The 26,187-nt window shown below is 37.1% G+C and overlaps 1 protein-coding gene across 1 annotated transcript in view; it reads left to right on the top strand.

The window, feature by feature from the left end:
- The first annotated feature begins 15,335 nt into the window (after window positions 1–15,335).
- LOC129766812 (transmembrane protein fend-like) overlaps window positions 15,336–26,187 on the top strand; it is a 245,423-nt gene continuing 234,571 nt past the window's right edge. The window contains exon 1 of the mRNA XM_055767431.1: window positions 15,336–16,497. Within this exon, the coding sequence (XP_055623406.1) occupies window positions 16,273–16,497 (225 nt within the window). The 5' untranslated portion in view covers window positions 15,336–16,272. The remainder of the gene's footprint in view (window positions 16,498–26,187) is intronic.

The following is a 26,187-nucleotide window of genomic DNA, read 5'->3' as shown; positions in this document are numbered from 1 at the left end:
ACCGCGAAGCACTACGCTGATGGTAGACCAATGCCCATCGGTATAGAACCCCTAAAAACCGATATGAGCGAATAGTCATGATAGTAAACGCGCCATTCTTAATCTTTTGAGCGCTATGGGTCGAGAGTTCGAAACCGGTAGTTTTATACGTAGCAAATTAAATGTGTAATGTTTAGAGTTAAATTTATGATGCATTAAACGTTTTCTGGGTTCATGTTTATGAATGAGTTCGTGATCGAGTTTAGTTGTGTAAAATGAGTTAATGTTAGATAAATAAATAAATGTTGTTGAGATAGAGTAGATCTAAAAGACTCTACATTTACTGGCTGGCGGTGTAGCCTAAAAACCCGACAAACCGATTCATTTTTCAGTTGGTCACGAGTCCAGGGTTGGGACTCCTCTTCTTGTGAAGCTTTGCAACCCCCGCTCACGTCTCTGAAACTGGTTTCTCAAGGTGGGGAGGTGTAGACATAATTAAGTTGGTCCAGTGAGGAAAACCTTTCGGCATAATCGGTATTAATTGGACCGGTCGAAGGATTTCCTGTTGTTGGAATTGCGGGAACGCGGACAAACGGTGTCGCGAGTCCGACTGTAGCGCAGGTGAAAGTCGCGGAACAAACCGGGGTTTGGAAGGAAAGGACAAACCCGCCCTTAGGTGTTGGGTGTCTCATCGCCGGGCAAAGCGAAAACACGGCGGTTGGTCTCCCTCGCGGGAGTGGCGCTTAAGCTAACCGCTTACCTGCGTAAACCCTCCGGTAGCGACGAACTCGCGCGCTTCCCCGGCGTCGCGAGTTACAAACACTTTCCAACTTCATTTTGTAATGAGGTGTAATATTATCACGCATTCACGCAACAGCATCATTAGCTATGTGGATAGCGCGGTCGTGTAAAACAGCCCTGCGTTCCAGCTGGTCTTGGTTCGATCCCCGTTGACGTCGTTCGGGCTTTTTTTTTTTTGGGTGCAAAAGAAAAAAGAAAGAGGTGTCCATACATACGAACATTTTAAAGCGTTGGGGTGATTTCATTTGACGCTTCAAGACACGAAAAGGCGTGGATTCTGCCGAAAATAGAATGCTTTCTGGGAACGCTAGTTTGGGTGTACATATGAGTCCGACCTGTACAGCTACGGTTTCAAAACAACAATTACTGGAATTATATCACAAATTGAGGCTCTAAATTTCATAATTTCATGTTCCAACTAAATTTCGAGTTTCAGTCTCCATTTTTTCTGATCTCAAATATATTATTATATTTTTCATATTCTCGGTTCACGTTACGAATTTAACATATCTCTCTGTTGGAGGCGATCTGGCGTAATGGTAACATCCATACCTCTCACGCGCACAGATCACGAGTTCAATTCTCACACCCGACATTCTTCCAAAAATGAAAGTGAATGTGACGAACCAGCCCAAATGTGTTGAAAGTCACTATATAATAGAGAAAAAAAACATGTTTCTCACGCAAATTAAAAACTCCAAATCGCTTTTCTCAAATAACGAATATAGATTCCAGAAATAGGTTCACGATTCCAGATGTAGATCGCAAATTCCAGATTGAAATTCAGGCTACATTTTTCAGATATAGATGACGAAATCAGATTACCGAGATCCAAATCACAGACTCAGATTTTACATTCAATATTGACGAATTTACGTTGGATTTACAACCAGATGGCGCAGCGAGTAAAATGAGGATGTTTTGTTTATTTTGTATGAAATTCGTTCAACTTTTCTAGAAAAATCAGAATTTAACTTCAAACTTTCCGGTTTCATGTATTCTTTCCACGCTGAAAAGGTTAGAAAATCATCATTTTACAATGTGCTATGTGTATTACGAGGAATGGTTTGTTATAAGTATTGTAACTTTAATTTTTTTTCAACTAAGTAAACGATGAATAGGGTGTTTTGCGCTAAAAATACTGCAAATTCCTCTCGTGTCGGCCCCTACATAACCAATGATATCAGCCAATTTGATATGATATCTATTTCATCGCAATTATCCGTAGTATTAATAACCGGTATGCATTATCAAACTTAAAATTTTCGAAGATTATCTATGACTTTGGTCAAATCGTGTGTTGAAACTATCGTAAATATACAAAGCCCTAACTTTCTTACCATATACTGACGACATTCAATGGTTGAAATGAATCTAAATTGAAATGAGCTAATTCAGCTTTGCGTAAATTCGTCAATAAGATTCCAAAATACAGAGGATTACGGATTATAGATAACAAATTATAAATTCAAAATTCATATACAAATTCCAGGACAGAGATTTCAGGCTCAACTCGAATTCCTAATTAGAATGTTTTTGTTCAGCAGAATAGAAAACTGTTAATAACTCTTCACGTTAACTGTTATTTTGCACACATAAATTACATGTTTCGTGATTTCATCGTTTTGACATAAGAAATCCGAAACGCATATCAATTTTTGAATTCCGATCCATCTCACTTAGTTATCAGTGTTCAAAATTCAATAGTATGCAAGTAGAGCAAAGCTGTGAATAGGTAGAAACAAGACCATTCTTCATTCCAAGGAGCCCCAGCTCTAAACGCGACCTTCTCGATTCAAAATACCCGGAAAAACCAAACATAGCTTACCGAAGAGTCATATTTCAGTCGGAGCCACAAAAACAACAACCGCTTTATTCTAATTAATAATCGATTCTCGGAACAGGTGGTTCGATCCATCCGGGACCCGTGTCATAGATACAACTAAATGCTCACAATCTGCCAACCTTTCGTCTTCCTGCCCCCTCCCACTTCACCACCCCACAATCGCTCTGTCGGGGCACATCGCACGGCTAATTAAAAATACGCTTAAAAAATTAATGGTCGATGAGCGCGAAAATCATCAATCATCGGCCGCGCACAAAACGCGACGTCCCTTATCGAGAGAGACTCCGGGGAGTCACGATCGTCACGATGTGCGACCAAACAGACCTCGGGACTCGGGGAACCTCATTAGAATTTAGATGAATTCTTGAAAAATTAATTGCGAACTAATTTCCAGTTCGTTGAGCACCGCGGCGGTATCCCCGGCCTGGATGGAGGACGAAAAGCCCAAGCTTATAAGTATAAACAGCGTTGAGAGGTGGGAGGGTCGCTAGAGAAAAAACGATGCTCGATGAGAGACCAGAGACGTCGGAGCATCGTAAAAGTTTATGTTAACAACCTGTCTATCCACGAAGAAGAAACGTCAGATCTCATTGAAGGGGCGGAGAGCGAAGGTAACAAATATGATATCGGACAGGCGGCGGGCGGATTTTTTCGGACATTTTTTTTTTCATTTGAGGGGGAATGCATTCATAAATAACGTGTTTGCGTTGACGCGTGTATCCATAAAAATACATTCAATGTATTTTTACCAACGGTCGACACTCGCTGAACAACATTGTGATTTTTTTTTTGTCAGAGCTCGGTTGAAACAAATTCGAGAATCGCGACCGATCGCGGCCCACGAATGGTTTATAAATATTGTTTTTATTGTGACTTTTATTCCATTTTTATCTCGGGTTAATTTATAGGTGATATGTGTGAGATATTTCCCAATTCTGTTTCCTCCCGGTCGTCTACCCGATGCTCACCGAAAAAAAAAGTGACACGATTGGGACTGAGTCAACACGATGAGAGCAAAACAAAAATCTTGTGACGGTTACAGATTTATTTTCCCCACACTTGACAAGTCGACCGAGTGGTCAGCACCAAGTCGGGAAAGTGTCGCCTGGTAAATATTTTGAAAATTCTTCTCTAGTTGCTCATCGTCTTGAAGGTTTTTCTTGGGGAGGGAGAAACCAAAGAAACGATCAACACCCGAGCAGGATAAATTATGTGTATGAATTCCGAACAAAACGATGCCATGCAGTAAATTGTTTCAAGAAGGGGGCTTAAACGCGTTCGACGAATACCGGGCCTTCTTCATCCCGGGGAAGATTGAACGGGGATCTCGGTGCTCGGAAGCGGGGGAGAACCGGGTGATTAATAGCCGTGAATAATGTAGTTGGCAGTGATAGCGGCGTTGCTTGTGCCCAAATATCGAAGTTAATCCGAGTGTTTTACATTACATTTAACGATACTTTGCGAAGTTTTAATCCTCGGGAGCGGATATGTGCGTGTGAATAAATCCGTTTTAAGCGAAATTGTATTTTGAAGAAACACGGGTATGGTGCAGGAAATAAACCCGGCTCAAGGTTCGGTTTTGGTTCGTAGAAACGAAAGATTGCCTTTAATCGGAGCTTTCTCTTTGAATTTATTATCGGTTCACAACAAACTGACAGATGAAATCTATATTGTAACAATGAATGTATGAAAATACACTCATTCTTATAACGACAATTCGATTGATCTTTCGCGGACGAAATCCATGAAATCTGGATGTTGAAATAAGTATCAAGAAATTGAAGTATTAAATTACATCATTCCTGAACTAGAGATCTAAGCTTCACTTTTTTTTGACATGTTGAATCAAAGTTCTTCTGATTTAGTCTCTTTATTTCGCATTTATTATACTTTTAAACCAACACAACTGGAAGAAAGTTTATTGTGATTCTCACTATGCAATTGCAAGTTGAAGTCGCCAAATACTAATATTTTAGATGCTTTATAAACTTAAACATCGATTTGGGTCCACCCCACTCATAAATGATTAAAATTATTGTTATTCCTAGATTTAAGATTTGTGAATGGCGGTTTGAGATTTGTAATCTGGTTAAATTGTTTACGGTCATTGCTTTCCACAACAATCATCTCATTTCTCACCATAGAAAACTCCGCGCATTTAAATCGAAATATTATGGTTATAAACGTATACCCAATTGCGTGCTGTTTTAATTAATTCTCTAATCGCCAAAATGCGATGAACACATTGCTTTTGTAAACAACAACACAAGAAAACAGAACTATAACTGGTTTGGCAGTGCATTTTAGTTTAGATAAAAATTAATCACCGCTTTGGAGCGGTTTGCGCTACTGCGGCCCATAAATTAATTTCAAATTTTGGCTACGAAAGTTGAATGTTTTCCGGCAGTGATTTTGAAAATTACAATCACGCTTGGTTGGCTGAAAAGTCGGACTGTGATGGAAAAGAAAAAAAAAACATTGATACAACTAGATTTGGTTTAAACTATGAATTTGATCGGATGCTACAAGATATTTCCGAACGAATAGAATAGCAGAATTTTTCATCATTTGAGAAAAAAAAATATTTGCCTGGTTTATAAATTCTCTTCTTTATAACCAGGAATAAATTAGAACAAATTTTCATAACGATATGATTTTGTTTGTAGCTATTGTTGTTACAATGCACAAAGGTCCAGGAGGTGCTTTTAAGTGGAAATTAGCATTTAGAACTCGACAGTTATTCTCTAGACAAAAACTGTCTTCGGCAAAGTTGTTACATATGATAGAGTGCTCATTTTTATGTTATCAAAAATAGATTGACCAAAATTGTGGATGAAATAAAAAATCTAACTTTCTTATCTCTATAGATAGAGGTGAACATAGTTCGACAATAATGTCGCACACAAAAAAACACAAAAAGACACATACGAACGCATTTAAATAAAAATCAGAGCAAAAGTGGGTCTCAACGTAATATATTTTTTTTTCAAAATTTCGAAATGCCAGAAAATATATAAATTGTTTTTGTACTGCGTATTTAAATTTCATTTTATTATGAGATTTTTTGATGAAAAAATAGTTTGAAATAGTCTGTCGGGATTGCGCTTCAATTGACAAATTACCAGGGAAGTTCTTCCGTATCACAAAAACTCCAGAGCTACAATAACTACGCTAAGCTCTTTATTTGGGAGAATTAATAATTTCCTATATATATAGATATGTAAATAGTAACGATAAGTTTGTATTAGGTTATGTATAAGTTCACGTTTCGAGTTCAATCTCACTTACGTTTAGTTTCCCTAGTTCGGATTCAGCGGGTGATACAGTTTCCTTAGTATAATGGCAAGAGCTATAACAATATTCAGTTATCGGCTATGTTCGAAGAAAATATATTGTTTTTCCTGGCTTACCAATTCAATTTAGCATTAGAAATAGGTTACGTTCAATTAGGTTAAATTACGTGTCTAAACTTTGAATATAATTATAGGATCTAGGAAGTAGTTATCAATTAGTTTTAAGTTATTACATATTCAATAGAAATTCACCTCGCTTTTTAAAAATCCTATTAATTAAGTAGCAAGTAAGAATATATAATAAATTAAGCAGCAAATATTTCTAGGAATTCACAATCGAATTATGTTTTCTTGAATCACTTTTCTCCTTTTTTTCTTTGTTTTGTTTTGTTTACTCACAACTAGTGACAGCCGGCAGATCTGTCATTCCGGACCAGTGGCTGCGTCGATGACATTCTAAGAGGGCGCGTGCTGTCCAATAGGACAGTCAACACTATCGATACACCTTAGTAAGATGTACTTCCAGTATTTTTTCATATTTTTGTCTCAAAGCTATTGAGAATTGCTTCAAAAAAGTACGAAAAGGTGCATTTTTGACCATAGATCCTATGGTGTACAATATGAGGACTAAAATATATGGTACTAATTCCAACATGTTTTATTCAGTACCCTATACAATATTTTCCATACAGCTGGTGATTTGGTTTGGGGGACTTTTTACTCCCTTACTCAGCCAGACTCTCTGGAAATATTAAAAAAAAATTTTTTTTTTGTTCCGCGCAACATTGAAAAAATCACACATATCTACAAAAACCGTAGGAACACATTTAAATATGAAAGTAGTACTGAATCTCTAAATCCCAAAAAAAATATTTTCAAAGTTTTAATATGTTTTTTAGTATTTAAATTTTTGATCTTGACACACCGTAGTAAGATGCATATTCAGTATTTTTTTTTCAAATTTTCATTTCAAAGCTTTTGAGGATGACGCGAAAAAAACGAAAAAATACGTTTTTCACTATAGATCCTATGTTAAACCACATAGGGGTTCAAAGAAACCGTCAAAATTTCTTATTTAATATCCTATACAATATTTGTCATACAGCTAGTGATTTGGTTTGGAGGCACTCTTTACTCCCTTACCCGTCCAGGCCCTTTCAAATGGTTCCCATGACCAGATGGGTCAATTCCAATACCCCACCCCCTCAAAATATTTTCGTGGGACGGTGTGCTTCTAATTCAAATGAAAAAATTGACATTCTATCGCCTCCAAAAAATATTAGTCTTAGGACTTGTCCATTATCGTAAATTTCTTGAAATTTCAAATGGTCCCATGACCAGATGGGTTAATTCCAAGACTCCACCATCTCAGAATATTCTCGTAGGATGGTGTGCTTTTAATTCAAATGATAAAGCTTTCATCCCATCGGCTACAAAAAATGTCAGTTGTAATAAAAGTTTTTTTTCTATCTCTTGGAATAACCGATATAGCGTCTTTTTTCTAAGTTACGTTAGTTACTTTTATATTTCGAATTCTACATACAAACTATCATCGGAAGACTTTTAGAGCTTACTAATACAAATATTTTGCGATGCAGAACTTGTCAATAGCTCAACTTCACTCAAAGTTATTGATATTTCTTCCCAAAAAATACGCTCTCTTCAATTGTTTTTCATTCTTTCTGGGGCAAACACAAACAAAGTTTGTTGACGGCATTTGAAAGAACATATTTCAATCTACATGATGTGTGATTTTCAACACTATGTTATGTTTTGTGTTTGAGTAAATTAAAATTTAAATCATTAGTTATAGGGTAAAAAACATCAATAACTTTAAGTAGGATTAAAATATTGACAAGTTCTGCATCGCAAAATGTTGGAATTGATACGCTCTAAAAGTCGTACGAAGATAGTTTTGATATAGAATTTGAAATATAAATGTTAAAGCAAAAAAACTCGTTTTTTCATGGTCACCATAATGCAACATAGAAGAAAAAAACGCTGAATCGATTATATTAAAAGATAGAAAAAAGCTTCGTTCTACAAAGTTGTTTAATATAACTGGGGCTACAACATTGCTGAACTATGTTTGTCTCTATCTATGAAGATAAGAAAGTTAGATTTTTTATTTCATCGACAATTTTTGTCACCCTATTTTGATAACATAAAAATGAGCGCTCTATCATATGTAACAACTTTGTTGAAGACTGTTTGGTCTAAAGAAAAAATATCTCCCACAAAGTTGTTTTTGGTGCTTTCACCTAAACTGCATTAGGGTAACCATGCTTTAACTTTTATATTTCAAATTCTACATCAAAACTGTCTTCATACGACTCTTAGAGCTTATCAATACCAATATTTTGCGATGAACAACTTGTCAATGTCTTAATCCTACTTAAAGTTATTGATGTTTTTTTACCCAAAATCTTATGATTCAAATTTTAATTTACTCAAACACAAAAATTATCATAGTTTTGAAAATCACATGTCATATAGAGTGAAATTCGTTCTTTCGAATTTCGTCAACAAATATTTTAATGTTGGCCTCAGAAAGAACGACAAACAAATGAAAAGAGCGTATTTTTTGAGAAGAGATATCAATAAGTTTGAGTAGAGTTGAGATATTGACAAGTTCTGCATCGCAAAATATTTGTATTGGTAAGTTCTAAAAGTCTTCCGAACACAGTTTGCATGTATAATTTGAAATATAAAAGTTAGAGCAAAAAACAGTTTCTTTCATGGTGACCCTGACGTAGCTTAGAAAAATGGCGATATATCTGTTATTTCAAGAGATAGAAAAAAACGTTGTTCTCCAAAGATGTCTCAAATAACTGGGACTATAATATTGTCGAACTATGTTTACCTCTATCTATAAAGATAAGAAAGTTAGATTTTTTATTTCATTGACAATTTTGGTCACCCTATTTTTGATAACATAAAAATGAGCACTCTATCGTATGTAACAACTTTATCGAAGACAGTTTTTGTCTAGAGAATAACTGTCGAACTCTAAATGATAATTTCCACTTAAATACATCTCCTGACCATTGTGCAATGTAAGATAATTTATTTAATTGTAATAATTATTATATGCATGTGCTATTATATACGAAATTTTCGACATACCAAATATAACATACTGATAGAAATATATTCACTTGGATTGAGGTTTCTACCATTTGGAATCCAACGGTGAATCTTACTCATATCTCAATGAACATAGTTTATAATGTATAACATACATCGAAAATATATCTTCTTCTTCTTATTCTTCTTCTTTTATTTCTTGTTCTAACGTTCATTACCAGGGGTCTTCGTAGCCTAATTGGTTGCGTGTCCGCTACTGAGCGAACGATCATGAGCTCATAACTCAGGACCCCTCAACTGACCATCTTAGTGTGTTATTCTAGCTTCTATGTCCACGCAACAATCATCATGTGTCGGTAATCCCAGTCCCTTACCGCTCACATTTTCGGTCTGCTGCATCGGTAATTGGCACTATCAATAACGCAAGTCCCGCTGTGAACAGCCCAACTGTGAACATTCGAACAATAGCAATATTCTTACGCCGAAAAAGGCGACATGTGTTGTGCATCGATAGAATAGGAATTCTCATTCGCCTAAACGGCTACTGGGTTATAGATAAAAACAAATGTTTATCGATAGATAGCGATACTCTTACGCCTCATAATGGTAACAGTGTAATACACAACAAAAGTTATCTTAAGATAAAAAATGTACACGAATGAATTCGGCTCTGTTACAGCTGAATTGCTAAATGAGCCTAATAAAATAAACTGTTGGGATAAAAAAAAAGTTCATTACCATTCCTAGCAGTGTTGCCACATTTTAATCTGTACCAGAAGGAAAAAAATCTTTATCATCTGTACCTTTTCTTCAAAAAATCTATACCAAAAATCTGTACCTTCTTAATTATTCATTGTAGAGAAAAATCATGAAATATGAAGAAATACTCATTTGTTTACAAGAAAATATTATATTTACATGCTTACTCTATGTCTAGATTAACTTACTATAAATACAAGTACTTGCGTATTAACGCCGTCGGCAATTTTAATTATGAATTTATTTTTCCGTAATGAAATTTATTCAATGTAAGGGGAGCGAAGTCACCATCTAACGGAAGACTGCCCCAAGCCGCCGGGGTGACGCAATCCAAGTCGAATTCAATGCACATTAACATTTGCTAGCCTCGAATCACTCGTCTGTTTTATGATGCTTATACATAGTCTTTCTAAATTTAGATTGCGTACTATCATTCAATAAAATTTTCGAGAGAAATTTCACACACGTGAAAAACCTGTACCAATTTGTACTTTTTAAGAAAAATCTGTAATCTGTACCAAAAATAACGAAAAAATCCGTACCTTTCCAGATAAATCTGTACGTGTGGCAACACTGATTGCTAGAGGAACTTAGCCTTCTCAACCTAGCTTTACTTGCATCTTTTCTATAGTACTTTGCTTGATATTTCTATACTAAATGTACCTATGAACCAATATCCTATATTCTGAATGGGAAGTTCAAGAATATGCGTATACCAGGGTGCCAATGAAAATGGTCATCTCGAATTTCAAGAAGTTAACCCATAAAAAATGTTCACCACCTCAAAAAAACACCCTATGCAAAATATCAGCTCAATCGGAGAGTGGCGCAAAGCGGTCAAAGTATGAGTTTTTTGAAAATTGAAAAATCACCCAAGGGAGTAAAGTAAATCGAGATTTTCGAAAAAAAATTTTGATACCATATGTCTTAAAAATGCAATTTTTTTGGCACTTGGTCGTTTTTCCGTCTAAAAAGGCGATTTTTAACAAAACAAAATTGTTTCCAGATAACTGTAAATCTCGATATGTCATGCAATTTTAAGACATTTGGCATAAAAAAAAATTTAAAACCCCAATTTCCGTTGTTTTTTCGTTTTTAACTCAAATTTTAACGTCTGCAATACTAATTAATAAAGTTCGAATGAGATAATATTTTGCGTAGAGTATATTATCGGGCAAATCAACATTTCGCAACAAATTCCGAATGAAAAATCGAGATAATTATTTTTATTGGCACATAAAACCATATGTTTCGTCTCGTACTCCGAAAAAAAATCCTAGTGTCGATTTTTGATAAAAAACAAATTTCGAGGTGACACTTTCACATTTTTAGGACCGGGAAGAAATATGTAAGACATACGCCTGGGACCGCACGTTTTGACTTGTGTGAAGTTGCTTGCTTTGCTTGCAAGTTTTTAAGAGGCTTTAAACTTTGCAGTTCATTCGCCTCTATTCGTGAAGTCAGCGGATGAAAGTTCAGCGGATAAAAGTTTTTGCTACGAGCAAGTTTCTGTTCAACGTCTTGCTAGATTTAATGAATAATGAATTATTTCAGTTGAAATAAATTGATTGTTTATCAAGTAACAACCTTCAAAATCATGCTCATTAGAGAGGGAATTCATATTTCCACATAATTCATTTTTTTCTTGATCGTGACAGAGAAAAGTTATAGACTGAAACGTGAGCATGGGTCAATATAGGAAAATATACAGAATTTTGAAAATCAAAAAAAGATGTTCGAATAGAGTAATCGAAGTTATTCGATAGAGAAATATTTCACCCATCTTCCAGCCACAATTTGATTAATCGGAAAAGGGCCTGAGAAAAGTTATAGGACAAGTTGTTTGGGAGAGAGTCAACCGCGAGTAATCGGTTTTCTACCTTACTAACCATAGAATTAAAAAAATGTTTATATATAGTTATAAAAATATAGTTAAGAATTCAGCTCCTTAAAACTTATGTAACTGAGCCAGTAAAAATAAACGAATTAATAAAAAATAAGTTGTATGGGAGAAATTGATTATTTTGAAGAAAATTGAAAAAATTGGTTGGAGGACCCAAAACACATTTTCGAGATAGTACTCATTCGATGAATAATATTTTTATTTATCTTCAGCCGAATTTTCATTGATCCGAAAAGGGTATGAGAGAATACTCAAAGTACATCTACTATGGTGTACCGCGACAAATTATATCAAAATTCTATTCCCTGCGTAAAAAAATCCTGGGTGTATAGAACTTATTAGAGTTTTCAAAACTGTTTTTTGATGATTATTTATTGAATTATTTATTATCAAATACGAATTCGAAATTTTTCGTTCATACAATAATATCTCAGTACTGAATGGTCCACAACAATGGTATAGAAATCAAATGAAAGATTATTAATAACGATAATTGGATTTGTTATCTTTGAAAAAACAGAAAGAAATCTATTTTTCATTTCTTCCCGATATTTTTATCCACTACATCTACATACATCGAAATACAAATTTCTCTGTAAAATATTCTGTGTAAATCCATGTAAATTATGCTTTGAAGAGTTTTATGAAGAGTATCCCATCTTCATGCGTTGTTATTACATGATTTTAAAGCATTTAAAAAATCGCCTAAAAATTTCGACTTCGCACTCTGTTCCTTAATTTTAATTTTCGAGTGTGAAAAAGTTCTATTTCCATTTTCGATAAATTTATTAATTCCCCTCCTACAACTTGTACAGGGTAACTTCGATATAACGTACATTCACTTTCAAAATTGTTCGTTGTATCGAAGCATAATAAAGGACTCACAAACGTAGCCTAAAATACATTATTGTGTTGCTATTCTAGTAAAGTTAATGAATAAATTCAATTAGAAGACGAAGCCAGACTTTCTCATGATGTTTCCCTTCATACTGTTGATTAAAGCTTGATTCATTTAGAATCCGGAATCACAAAACCAGCTGTATTTCGAGATTGATTAAAGGTACAAACCATGTTTTAGCATCACAACACAGATAGTTCATTGTTCCTTCAGAAAGAAAATATTAAAAAAAAAATCCTTTGCACTTTGGAAATGTGTACGTTATATCGAGTGACGTTATATCGAGGGTACGTTATATCGAAGTTTACCTGTATACATTTTGGCCCATACCTTTTCTCACACTCTTTTCCGGCCAACGAAAATTTGGCTGAAGATGGATAAAAGCATTCTCTATCCAATGAGTATTATCTCAAAAATGTGTTTTGGGTCCTTTCAAATAACTTTTTTCAATTTTCTTTAACTTAATTAATTTCTTCCATACAACTTGGCTTATAACTTTTCTCATACCCTTTTTCGATTAATCAAATTGTGGCTGGAAGATAACTAAAATAACTTCGATAACTCTATTCGAACATCTTTTTTGATTTTCAATATTCTGTAAATTTTCCTATATTGACCCATGCTCACGTTTCAGTCTATAACTTTTCTCTGTCACGTTCAAGAAAAAAATGAATTATGTGGAAAGATAAATAATTCAATTATCTATCTAATGAGCATGATTTTGAAGGTTGTTACTTTATAAACAATCAATTTATTTAAATTAAAATATTTCATTATTCATTAAATCCAGTTTGCACGCAACAAAAACTTTTATCCGCCAATTTCACAAGTCTGTAAAGAAGGAACGCGAAAACGAGAAATTTCGTGAGCGGTCCGCAAGGTGTTAAGACATTTGGAATCAAAAACTTTTTTTCGAAAACCCCGATTTCCTTTACTACCCCCTCGGGTGATTTTTCGATTCTCAAAAAACTCAAATTTTGACCGCTTTGCGCCACTCTCCCTTAAGTCCGATTGAGCTGGTATTTGGCATAGGGTGTTTTTTCGAGGTGGTGAACATTTTTTCGAGGTGGTGAACATTTTGTACACATTTTGTACATTTTGTAACTTTTTGAAATTTTAGGGTCGATTTTTTTCCCTTTTTTTTGGCACCCTAATGAACATCCAATGATACAATAGGTCGTATGAATAAAAAAAAGTATTTACTTAATCTGCCCGTTTCCAAGTAAAGTAAACTTTCCTAGTATTTACTTGAATCCGTATGAATAAAAGTTTACTTTACTAATTTGATTTTCGAATTCGAACATAGTTTTTACTTTGTCAAACATCTATCAACTGATTGTTTATGTTTCGTTTCAAACGTTTTTTTTTTGACAAAGCGTGAATTCGCGATGAAAAAGGAATAGTGTCGACGTCTGGTGGCGACTTTCAATTAGGGACCATAGTTTGGGTCCCTATCTCGTTAGTGTAATACCTATCATATTAGAAGACACGAAGCCAGTTTTCAAATGTTAAAATTTGAATGAAAATGTTCACATCATGTTATTTAATCACTTAAAACACTTTTTTCCGACTTTTATTTAACCCTTTGTCTATACATTTCCAACATCATTACTGAAACTTTTCATTATAATATAAAGTTGACTTCAAAAACAGTATTCGTACAAAATTTTTTCACCACTTGCAAACAAAAGTGTTTTACATTTAAACAGAATGCCAATTTGGTACGGAAAGGTTATTTTTCATTCATAATTTAAATTTTAAAAACGTGTTCATTCCGCCTGAAAATCAATCAATTTTTTTACGCTCCCCTAAACTAGTAAACGAAGCTCAATGCCATCAATGCGGATCGTTAACTTGTTTAACTTCAAGCGCAAAATAGCAACATTAAACATAAATCGGATATGACATCAAAACGAATGATAGTGTTTTCAGATCCAAAGTATGCTCATGAGCAAACTTGATAGTATCGGAGTAAATACTTGATGAATGCTGTTTTATTCATACGAAATCAGCTAAACATCCATTTTCGAAAAGTAAATACTTTGTTGTTTCATTTATTCATACCAAACTTAGTAAAAACTTAATCTCACTGCTCGACTGCTCGAATGAAGTAAAGTAAAGGTGAATTTTGTTTTTATTCATACGGCCTAATACCAGAATGATTTTTTTCCAACGGTGAGTGAAATTTCTTACTAAGCGTGCTATAAAAGTAAATTCGAGCAGTTGAATAGCTAAAACATTTCCCACCACACAGGGAAACCGCCAATTTTTCCCAGGTGTTAGTGACCAAAGGACACTAACACCGCTATCCAACCAAACATCAAAGAGCAAGAGTATCAGCACACCCTCTCTGTTTACTTCCATTCGCCCTATTCTCCCATCATTCTTTGCTCGAAAAAAGTCAAACTTCACCCAACCAACTCTCATCTTTTCTCCGATGGAACATCTCTTCCAACTCTCAGCTTCTCCGCAACAGAGAATCCCCCTCTCGCACACTACCCGGCCAACCATTTCCAGCGTCCAACTCCCGGGCCGCAGCATAGCACACAACCAGTGGAGGGCAGACAGGCAGCACCGGCCGCAGCAGCAGCGGTCCTGCTGCCTATGCCACTCTTGTCGTGGCATTATGCTGATGATGATGTTGATGCTGCTGCTGAGCAGAGCTCGGGCTACAAATGCTAACACAAGGGGGAGCCTTTGCGCTATCGGGTTCCGCAGAGCCTGAGCGGTTCGAATCCGCACCACCAACACAACACAGAACCTGTGCGAAAAAAGGAACAAAATTCTCAGTTTGCACCGAAAGGTTTTCTCAAGCGGACGCGAGAAACGGGGCGGTTTCGTTGTTTGAGGATTTTGTACACTCCGTGTGTCTCTGTGTTTTGTTGTTTCTGTTGTTTTTGCGTTGTTTGTTTCATCGAAGTGACGACTATTGAAAAAGTTGACGCGAGTCCGAGTTGGTGCGTTGGAGACGCCTGGGCTCAGGCGCGCACGCGGGGATCTTTGGGTGCGGCGGCATTGCGGAAAGGGGTGGCGAAACTAAAGAATCACAGTGTTGTTATTTTGTGATACATTCAGAGCCCAAAAAAAAAATCCTCCGGTTAGAGCCTCGGAAATCTCGGTGACTGCAGCGAAGATCTACCCGCAATCGATTCACAACTTGAGAGCGTTGGAAAATTTCCCTTATGTTTCCTCAGGTCGCAGACTCGTGAATTAATAAATTATCGAGACCTGTCTTGGTGGCGGCGGCGGCAGCGGCAACAGCAGCAGCGGATTCGTGGCCCGGGCCCCGTCTGGGCTGTGTAGTGAACGCAGCGAAAGGGGGAAAAAGATAAAGTGATCTGGAAGAGAATCAAACCAAAGGTCGGTTCGAAAGAGAGTAGCGAAGGCGCGGGATGCGAGGGAGCGCAGAAGGAGCATGAAAAATGATGCAATTATATAATTAAGAAGTTTGAAATATTTTTGTCTGTGTGTGATGTGAGAGCAGCAGCAAAGAGAGTGTGTAGTTCCTTTGAGGTATTATTATTTTTCACGGTCTCAGGTTTCGCGAGTTTTACCTACATCGAAGATCGCGCGAATTGCGGAGGAGCAACAGAAGAATAAAATCGTTGGCGCTCGAAGATCGATATCGCACAGAGCATCGGTCTGAACCCGTTGGAGAGGTGGTGGGTGCACATCGTCGTCGTCTTCGTCGTCCACGTGGGTTAATATGGCGCCAATGGAATTCAGGTTGTCGGTCGATATGATGGTTTGTTTACTGACAGCGATCGCATTGATCACGCTAGGCCAGGCGGCTATACCGCCGGATAGTGGAAGAAATGCAGTTCTGACAGACGCGAACAAAACGGTTGATAGAGAACAACCGGTGCCGTCGGTAGCGAATGCCAGCAACGCGGAGGTTGCGCCCTGCCATGGCGGCGGATGCTTGGAAAAGGTAACGTTTGCTTTGCAGTGTCAAGAGAGTCCTATATAATTGGTGTGATCGATACTATTTTGGATCATATCTTGTGTTTCTTATATCTTAATTATGAAAAGTGTAGCCTCTAATTTTCATCCATAGAGTACATAAAAATATGCCAGTACAATCCGAACATAACGATCGATATATGCAACATGGCAGAGTAGAAAACATTTGAAACCTATTATGAACAATGCTAGCTGGGTACTGGTTGATATTGATCAGTCAATCAACTGATAAAGACAGATGGGTGATGTCGGGGATATAATCGAAGAGACGTGGGACTCCTTTTGGTCGGAACCATTCGAGGAGCACAAATTGGACCAATCAAAACGAGGCACATAGTGCGTTTGGACAATGCTCGACATTTCACAATTATTCGATTGTTTAAATTAAAAGTTATCTATTGTGATATATACGTAGGAATATTTCCTATCAGTTGATGTAAACATCTTTGCGATCGATTAAGAAATGCTCGAGTTATAAGCGTTCGAAATCTTTCATTTTTTCCCACATGAACGGTGTCTAGATTGTCAATTTATCCCCATTATCTTCCGGTTAGACGTAGTTCTACGTCAAAATAAATGTAAATATTTAGAAACAGTGCGGAATAGGTTCATTTGAACAAAATTTTCAGTATTTTTTCTTCTAAATAGAACTAACGTTCCTAGAAGAACTTCACTGTCTCAACGTAGTATTACTTGCGTCATTTTTATTAGTACTTAGTTGAGATTTCTATTCCAAATAACACGCCTTGAATGCATTCTGTGTGGCAAGCTCTAGAATTCGCGTGACCACAGTGCAAGTCGGAGGAAATTTCTTTGACGAAAAGTTCCCCCGACCAGAACGGGAATCGAACCCGAACCCCCAGCATGTTAGGTGTGACGCTAACCACTCGACCATGGCACCTATTCAGTATTCGTATAAAACAAATTACGTTTGATAATTACTAAAAAAAATCCAGAACTTGTATCCGAGACACGACCGCTTAGGAAGAAGGACTACGCAGTCTTTTTTGACGTAGGATTACATCTTTCGGGAACATATTGGGTTTCAATGGGCACTTCCAAGGAAATTGACAGATCGATAAATCCATTTTCGTCGCATGTGGCTATGTCGATCTGGTTAAAATTTGACAAATATGCCGATGTTTTACGACATGGTTAACAAAGTAAGATTGTCATTCGCTTTGTGCACAACACTTTGTTCAAACAAATAATCGCTGGAAAATTATATGATTTTTGCGATGCCAAACATTTTCGGTTTTTCATTTTATACATCCAACATTGAATACGAAAATATGTTACTGATGGGGAAGAATAATTTTCAGAAGCTTTCCTATTAATTGCACTTGATTTAGAAATCACAAAACAAAATGTATATCGTCGCAGTATTATATGGATAGAAAACAATAAAATAAACTCTTTTGCTTGAATGTTTACAATTATAAGTAGAACTGGCAGATTATTTTTCAGCAATGATGACATCTTTCGATGTCCACCCGATGCTCGATGCCCGTCAGTGGTTAATGCTTACTCGATAACCACCAAACGAAAAGAGTTGCGCACGTGTTTGTGGCGGCTGCTCCGATGTCTCAAACAGAAACAATTTTCGATGCTGGTACTTTCTTGATCGCCTTTTCAGTGTGATACCACTCTCCTCCAGATGGATTCCCTTTTGGCCTAAGGGGGATTTTTTAACGATCCTGACCTAACAATGCCGTTTGTTTATACAAACAGGCTCTTGGTGACACCGTTCATCAACGCTTTCATGATGAACGAAGCTAGCTTCGCCACAGCAGCAATAACCTGCTCCAAACGCTGTACAATTATAACTGAGTGGATTTCCGAGCTTCGACCGCTTATGAACCGATTGGTATGATTTCAATAATCCTTTTAAGGGTACTGAAACAAGTTTTTGGATCAAAAAGTAACAAGCATAACAGTTCGGCTGAATAGTTCATAAGGTTGACGTCTAGATGGCACCTCTTGCAAAAATTGTTATTGTTATTGTGAAAAAAATAGAAAAATCCGAATTTCGTGTATTGATAAAGCATTACTTTTTGACTCTACTGGAGCATAACTGGATAACGTTTGTCAAGCCATGCTTTGGTTTGCACTGTATTTTTTCCATTTTTTCACAATAACAAAAATTGTTCACTCTCAATGCTGTAACTCAAAATTGCTTCACTCTCAATGCTGTAACTCACGAACCAAGCGACCGATTGCTGTCAAAATTTGACACGTATCCATTGAAAAATGGTGCTTTGTGATAGTCAAGTAGATTTTTGCAAGAGGCGCCGTCTAGACGTCAACATTATTAACTTTTCAGCCGAACTGTTATAACGCGTAGAAATTTTATTTTTTTGTGTTCATCATACAATTTCGCTCAGTTGATTAGGAGCTATTAACGCCCAAAATCTGGTTCTCCGGCTTAACGCTTTCGTTCTCAAAACTTCGAACTTTCACCCCAGTATAGAAATGAAAGACGTAGTTCTACGTCAAAAATGCTATTTATTTTCCGTCACTTTATATAGGGTTGGGGAAAAAGAAATGTCGTATTTCTGATCGAAATTTGACGCTTTATTTAACATACCTAAAATTATACAACTTAAGTCAAATATGCGCCGTTTTGTTCGCAAACTTATTGCCATTTAGAAGGCAACTTCAATAAGGCAAATAGTGTGTTAAGCTTTGTCAAACGCTTCTCACATAACTTCCAGGACCCATACACAATCAAGCTTTTGTATATCACATACGTAAGGCCCAGTCTGGAATACTGTAACATCGTTTGTAACCCGTATATGGTCGTACATGAAGAACGCATTGAGTCAGTCCAGAAACAGTTTCTCTTATTTGCACTCCGTAAGTTGAACTGGACCTCATTTCCACTTCCTTCATATGAAGCACGCTGCATGCTCATAAACATCCAAGCACTAAAGGAACGCCGTAAATTTGCAATGCTTTCTTTTGTTAATTATCTAATTTCGCAACGAGTACAATCAGATGAATTACAGGGTGGGCCATTTAAAGTGGAAGCATCTGGCAACCCCATAACTTTTGACAGAGATGTCAGATTAACAAATGTCATACCGCGTTGGAAGCGTCATTTCAGTACAATTTTAACCATGGAACAATACACACCTAAACAACGCGCTGAAATTGTTCAGCTGTACATTCAAAATAACTTCTCAATTGTGTTAACTAAACGTGCGTGGAAAAATAAAAATAAAGTTAAAACATCGCCTGGAGACAACACTGAATAAACAAAATTGTCGGTTTTATGCCACTGAAAACCCTCAATTCATCGAAACGCAACCTCTTTACGACCAAAAAGTTACTGTGTGGTGTGGTATTTATGCCGATAAAGTCATCGGCCCGTACTTCTTTGAAAATGAAAATGGAGCAACGGTAACCGTGAATGGGGAGCGTTATCGGACAATGATAACCGATTTTTTATTGCCATTTGTTCGTGAAAATGAATTGGACAATTACTGGTTCCAACAGGACGGCGCTACATGCCATACAGCGGCTGCCACGACCAAATTATTGCGCGAAATGTTCCCCGGAAGATTAATATCGAAAAACGGCGATTATGACTGGCCACCGAGATCACCTGATTTGACGCCTCCTGACTTTTTTTTATGGGGATATTTAAAATCCAAGGTATACACTGGTAAACCAAGGACCCTGGCTGCGCTGAAAGACAATATCCGACAAGAAATTGCTGCCATATCGGCCGAAACATTGGACAAAGTGATGGAAAATGCCGAAAAAAGGGCACATTTTGCGGTCAAGGCCAGAGGCGGTCATTTACGAGATATAATAATCAAAAAGTAGTTAGAACAAATCTCCTTGGACCAAAATAAATGAATTTCAAAAACAAAAAATTTTAAATTCCACTTCTTTACTTTGCTATTGCCAAAACAAATCCTTCCACTTTAAATGGCCCACCCTGTACTAGAAAAATTAAATTTCTATGTACCTGGGCGTCAACTAAGAACACGCAATTTGTTTCTAACCAAAACATCCAGAACAAATTATGCAAACAACGCTCCTATCAATCGCATGATGCGTATATACAACCAGCACTGCGAATTAATTGACACAACAATGAATAAAAAACAGTTAAAAAGAAACATGTATCGTAGGAATAATATTTAACTTAAGAAAACATTGTAACATTAATATATAAGTATGTAGTCTACATTTGTTTGACGGAAAATTAATAAATTATCCCCTCCTTATTTGCAAAAAAAAACTCAGACAGTTTTCGCAAGCCTCTTTTGAGGCCAACTTAGTATCACCAAGAGCGTTTTGCATGGACCGGAAGAGATGATAATCACTTGGAGCGAGGTCCGGAATATACGGTGGGTGCAATAGGACATCCCATCCGAGCTCCCGTAGCTTCTGGCGGGTCATCAAAGATGTGTGAGGCCGAGCGTTGTCCTGGTGGAAAACAAAACCATTCCTATTGATCATTTCTGGCCGCTTCTGATCCATCGCCTGCTTCAAACGGTCAAGCTGCTCACAGTAGAGAACCGAGTTGAGGGTCTGGCCATAGTTTAGCAGCTCATAGTGGATGATTCCCTTCCAATCCCACCAAACACTCAGCAAAACCTTCCTGGCCGTCAATCCGGGCTTGGCGATGGTTTGGGCCGGCTCACCGCGCTTCGACCACAACTTTTTTCAACTTTTTGTATTAGACTACAGAAACAAGTTGAAAACTGTACTTTAGCATCCAAGAGTCACCATAAATCCATTTCTACCTGTTATTGATTTTTAACCAAAATAAAAATAGAAAATGTTCGAGAAAAAAACTTCAAAAAGTATTTATTAGAAAAACTTTTTTGTCTTAAATATGCACAAGTTGCGATGTATGGAAGAGTTGTAGGGTACATATTTATCTACCATTTCATCAAAATCTGAGATGACCATTTTGAGAAAACCAACTTTTAGTTTTTGAAATCGATTTTTTTTTTCAGTGTAGGATTTCATAAAAATATTTTTTCAGCATTTTCTTTTTTTTTTTTAAATTAAATATTTTCCTCATAACTCTTCTATACATCACTTTTTTATAGGACTTATCATTTTCGAGTAAAAATTTTTTCGGAAAACTAAGTATGCCAAGTTGCTTCATTAGGTAAGGTTTTCACGCTTAGAAAGTGTCTTTAAGGTCTGAGAGGGTCACCCAAAGCCAAAGCAAATCACTCCTAATTTCATGTTCGACTGCAAGTAGTATTCTAAAATGTTTTCCCCAGAACGGTTGACTGTTCTGCAAAATTTATGCGAATTTATTGTCAACTTATCCCTAATTATGTTGAATTATCCCTGATATGCAAATAAATGGAAAAAAAAATTTCACTGCGAGTTTTTCCTAGCTCCGGGTTATTGGTCGGATTTCACTCCTTGGGAACCACAGCGAGCGAGTGACATTAAGCTTTTCGCTATAGAATGTTGATCACTGAGACTAACAGTCACAAAACAAGGGAAAAAATAAAAATATTTTGTATCCGGATGATTCGCGATATGTGGCTACTTTCTAATTTTTACTTAATAATTTCTGACTTTTGTATTTTTTTTTGTAATTTTACTTAATAATTTCCTTTTTCTACAAAAATATCTTTGGCAGCGGAGACCGACACTGATGTGCAAATGCTTTTGATACGGGTTACGCTGTAGAAAACAACCCAGTGGGTATTTTATACTGAAAATTTGGGTAGAAGAAGTTTAGAGTGTATTGTTTACACTGTATTTTTATTACTGTCAGTTTTTCAAAAATTGGAAAAAAAGCGTCACTCGAAAAGCAACGTCGCGAATTGATTTTGCGCAAGCTCCTGGAAAATCCTTAACACTCTCTTCGGGACATCAGAGAACAATTCGGAATCGTGCAGTCAACGGTGATTCGCGTGATCGTTTTATTAGTGGTCAGGCGTGTCGTGTCGTGAAAGCATTTAAGGGAGTATTCTAGTGTAGAGACACGAATTTCGGACGTTTTTTGCAGCTTCGTAAAAATAAAACAAAGAATATTTTTACTATTCATTATATCATTATTTGTATCATCTATCTTTTAACAATAAAACAAAAATTGAACGGAGAAAAAATATTCATAACTATCCATAGTTATGAGCTGATGAAATGAGAGGGTTAAAAAAAATGTGCCATGGCGTACACGATTCCAGGCCTTCTTGTTATCTGAAACCAAAAAATCGAACAGATTCTGAATCAGTAAAGATGTCGCTATCGCATGAACCTCGGACAAGTCAAAAACATGTTTTTTGGCGAATAGACGGCCGTTTGAAAAACAAAATGCGGTATTCAACGTTCTTTCTTACGTTTCCCGTTTTTTTTTTAAATAGTATAATTTAGAAAATATTATTTTTAAGTGGTTCATGCGACAGAGAGATGCCTGCAGATTGTGTCCATATAATTTCGACATTAATCGGTTCAGTAGAACTTGAGATATCGTGTACGCCAGTTTGAAAAAACTAGTTCCGAGAAAAACGCGTTTGAAGTTCATTGTTATGGCCGTAACAGATTAGATACCACATCACTAAAATGGCTCTAACTCGGTAAATAATAGGATTTTCGATAATTTTTTTCTAGAGTATATTCTTGAATGCCTAAACTAAAGAAATATGAAGGAAAAAAAATTGATTTTTTCAAACTCCTAGACTAGAATACTCCCTTAAGCGAACTCTCAATACTTCGGTCAGGGATGTGACCAAAAAGTTATTCAAGCTGTTCAAGACTTTCAGAGAGCCATGGACTGGAAGGCACTGTATACGTAAAAAGCGCAGAAGGCTCCAAATCGTGACGAACGGCGAAATACGGTGGGAAAGTCACGGTCCCGAAAACTGTACACCCAGATGCTGACGAAACATCATTGTCTCCTCATGGATGATGAGATTTACGTCAAAGCGGACTTCCGGCAGCTTCCGGGGCTTCTGTTATTCACCGCCCAGCACAAATTTTATGTTCCGGAAGAAGTGAGGACGCAGAAACTTGCAAAGTTTGCCAAGAAATACATGATTTGGCAAGCGATCTGCTCATGTGGCAAACGGAGTGCACCGTTCGTGACTACCGGGACTGGAAACGGACAGATCTACCTCAAGAAATGTCTATAGATGCATCTGCTTCCTTTGTTTGAGCAACACGAGGGCCCTATGATCTTCTGGCCGGATCAGGCTTCGTGCCCCGGAACCATCGAAAAATACTGGGCTATTATGAGGCATCCCAAGGAGGTCAAATCTGAGGAACAAATAAAGGAAAAGTGGGTTTCCGTACAGAAGAAGCTGCAGCCAGATGTTGTACAGAACATTATGAGTGGAGTTAAGCGTGCGAGCATACGGTTATGGTATTGAAGGTGAATGAATCAAATATGCCAAAAGCTTACTAATGAGTTATATTTTATTGTCTGAAAGTTTGAATAAGATCGGTCAACTAGGTAATTTTCTACAGCGTTTTTTCCGCGATGCAATTTTATGTGGGCACCTTTTACAGAATCTAAACGCAATTTAGCGGAATATTATAATTTTTTATTCATGAAAGAAATGAAAAAAATAATTTTGTGTTTTTCAAAAAAAAAAGCTCGATTATTACTGCGTTAAAAATGTATAGGTTCGTTGCAAATAAGCGCCAATTGGGGGAACCATACCTTGCCCTATCGACTACCATTTGTTTTGAACGACGCAGAACGCTTCACTTATATATGAATCATACATCTAAGAGAAGTTTTTTGAGATATAAAGCTTTTATTATTATATTGAAACCTGTAAAAAATGTGAGATCAATCCTTTACTTTCAATTCATCACTTATTTCGAACCGAACTTATTCAATAGGTAATATTGATATCTTTAGTAGGATTGGTTTGAGCAATACATTGAAAATATTATATTATCTTCAATTATTCGTGCGTTTACGCAGAAACACATGAAACATCCTTAGCAAAAACCCGAGCAGTAGTATAAAAAACATGATTACTGCAGCTAATATTCGTCATAAAAATACCACAAAGTCTCACCACGTGGCTACCATAAAAATTCTCCTGAACAACAGCAGCGTCCGTACATATATTCCACAGACAAACATCGGAAAGCAAAACAAACCTCGCCACATTAGCATAACATCGTTTCCATCCTTTGGTGATAACATGCCACATCACGAGAGAATAAAAAAACAACAGTGCAATGGGTAAAAAAGCACGAGTTGTTTATTGCTAAATTATTACAGCATCCTTCAGGGTTCCCCACTTTTTCCACTGCGAACATTTCTCGTTCATTCAGTCGTACGGTCTTCATCGTTGACATGTCGTTCGGTGACCAAATGAGTCCCATCGCGACATTTACACGATCGGCACATCAAGTTCCAAAAGTTGTGCTCCCAACTTTTCACTCGAACAAGTGTATCACATCTGCTTGGTTCGGGGTTGTATGGAATCGAGTAGGGAGTAGGGTTCGAATAGACACTTCAGTGGTCGTGAGTCGTTAGTTAATACTTTTATAATCGCTCATTTGTTTTCAGTTTTTGGATCGTAGCAAAGTAGAGTAGATCTCAACAGCGAGAAGTCTTCCGCAAAAAAAAAACAGTTGTGAAGCTTCCCATCGCCCTGGCGCACATCCCACCCCTGCGAGCGATAACTATCGCTCTGTGTGTTTAATTAAATTAACTCGATGTATAAATTTAATGATATTAGTTTGTGTTCACATTAACGGGCCAACGTCTAACATTCACAGCGCTCCCAGGAAACCCTCCAGTGGCCCACACCTGAATCAAAAATCAGTGCCAGTGCCTCGGCATCAGCATCCTCAGCCTCAGCAAAAACAAGACACCGGTGGAGTCTTCTCCGAGATTGTGAGATCTCTGCTGTTTTATGCCTTTCTTCTCGGGGCGGATGCCTTCCGATTATCAACCTCCGCTGGTCCGGTATATAGAGCGTGTGTCTAAACACATGGGCTTAGAATGTTGGGCCGGGTGTGTTCTCAGCAGAAGTTGTTTCATCGTTTCGTCGAGGGAGTAAAAAAAAAGAAACAAAATTGAATTCCGTGCCCGAAACAAACGAAAACATAAACATCAAAGTAGAAAAACAAACAAACCTTTAAGGGGCACCACGAGCGGGCTTGCGGCGTGTGCAAATCTGGGGCAGTTCCTCAGAGACAGAAAGAGTTGAGTGGCGGAGGCAATGTCTAGGCACTAGTGACTAGCAAATGGAAACATGAATTCAATATTAATTTCATTTGAAATAATAATTTCTATCGTGGCTTCATCCCCGTCGAAAGCGTTCGACTGGCGGAAAGTTTTATCGATAAATATATTTATACAACCCGAATCACCTGCTATTCTGGATAGCGTAGGATTGCGACAAAGAAAGCGAAGCAAAGGCTAAAGGAAAGTTTTGGGTCAATGTTCTGCTTTGATCTGGAGGCTCACTTAAAAAAACTTCCAGGTGGGCTCCTGTAGATAGAACGACGATCGTCGACCAGAATGGAATGCTGTTCCGCGATAAATGGGATACTGAAGGGAAAAAAATGGAGAATCAGAATTAGATTGAGGGGTGTGTCTCAGACACTGCGTAATAATTGAGAATTTGTATGCTGTGTGGTTTAGAATGAGACTGCTGTTTACTCTAGAAGTAATATCGATTCGAGGAATGACTCTCGGTTTCTT

The sequence above is a fragment of the Toxorhynchites rutilus genome, chromosome 1 (genome assembly GCF_029784135.1).
Source record: "Toxorhynchites rutilus septentrionalis strain SRP chromosome 1, ASM2978413v1, whole genome shotgun sequence".
Lineage (NCBI taxonomy): Eukaryota > Metazoa > Arthropoda > Insecta > Diptera > Culicidae > Toxorhynchites > Toxorhynchites rutilus.
The sequence above is the reverse complement of the archived record's forward strand: the minus strand, read 5'-3'. Positions and strand labels throughout refer to the sequence as shown.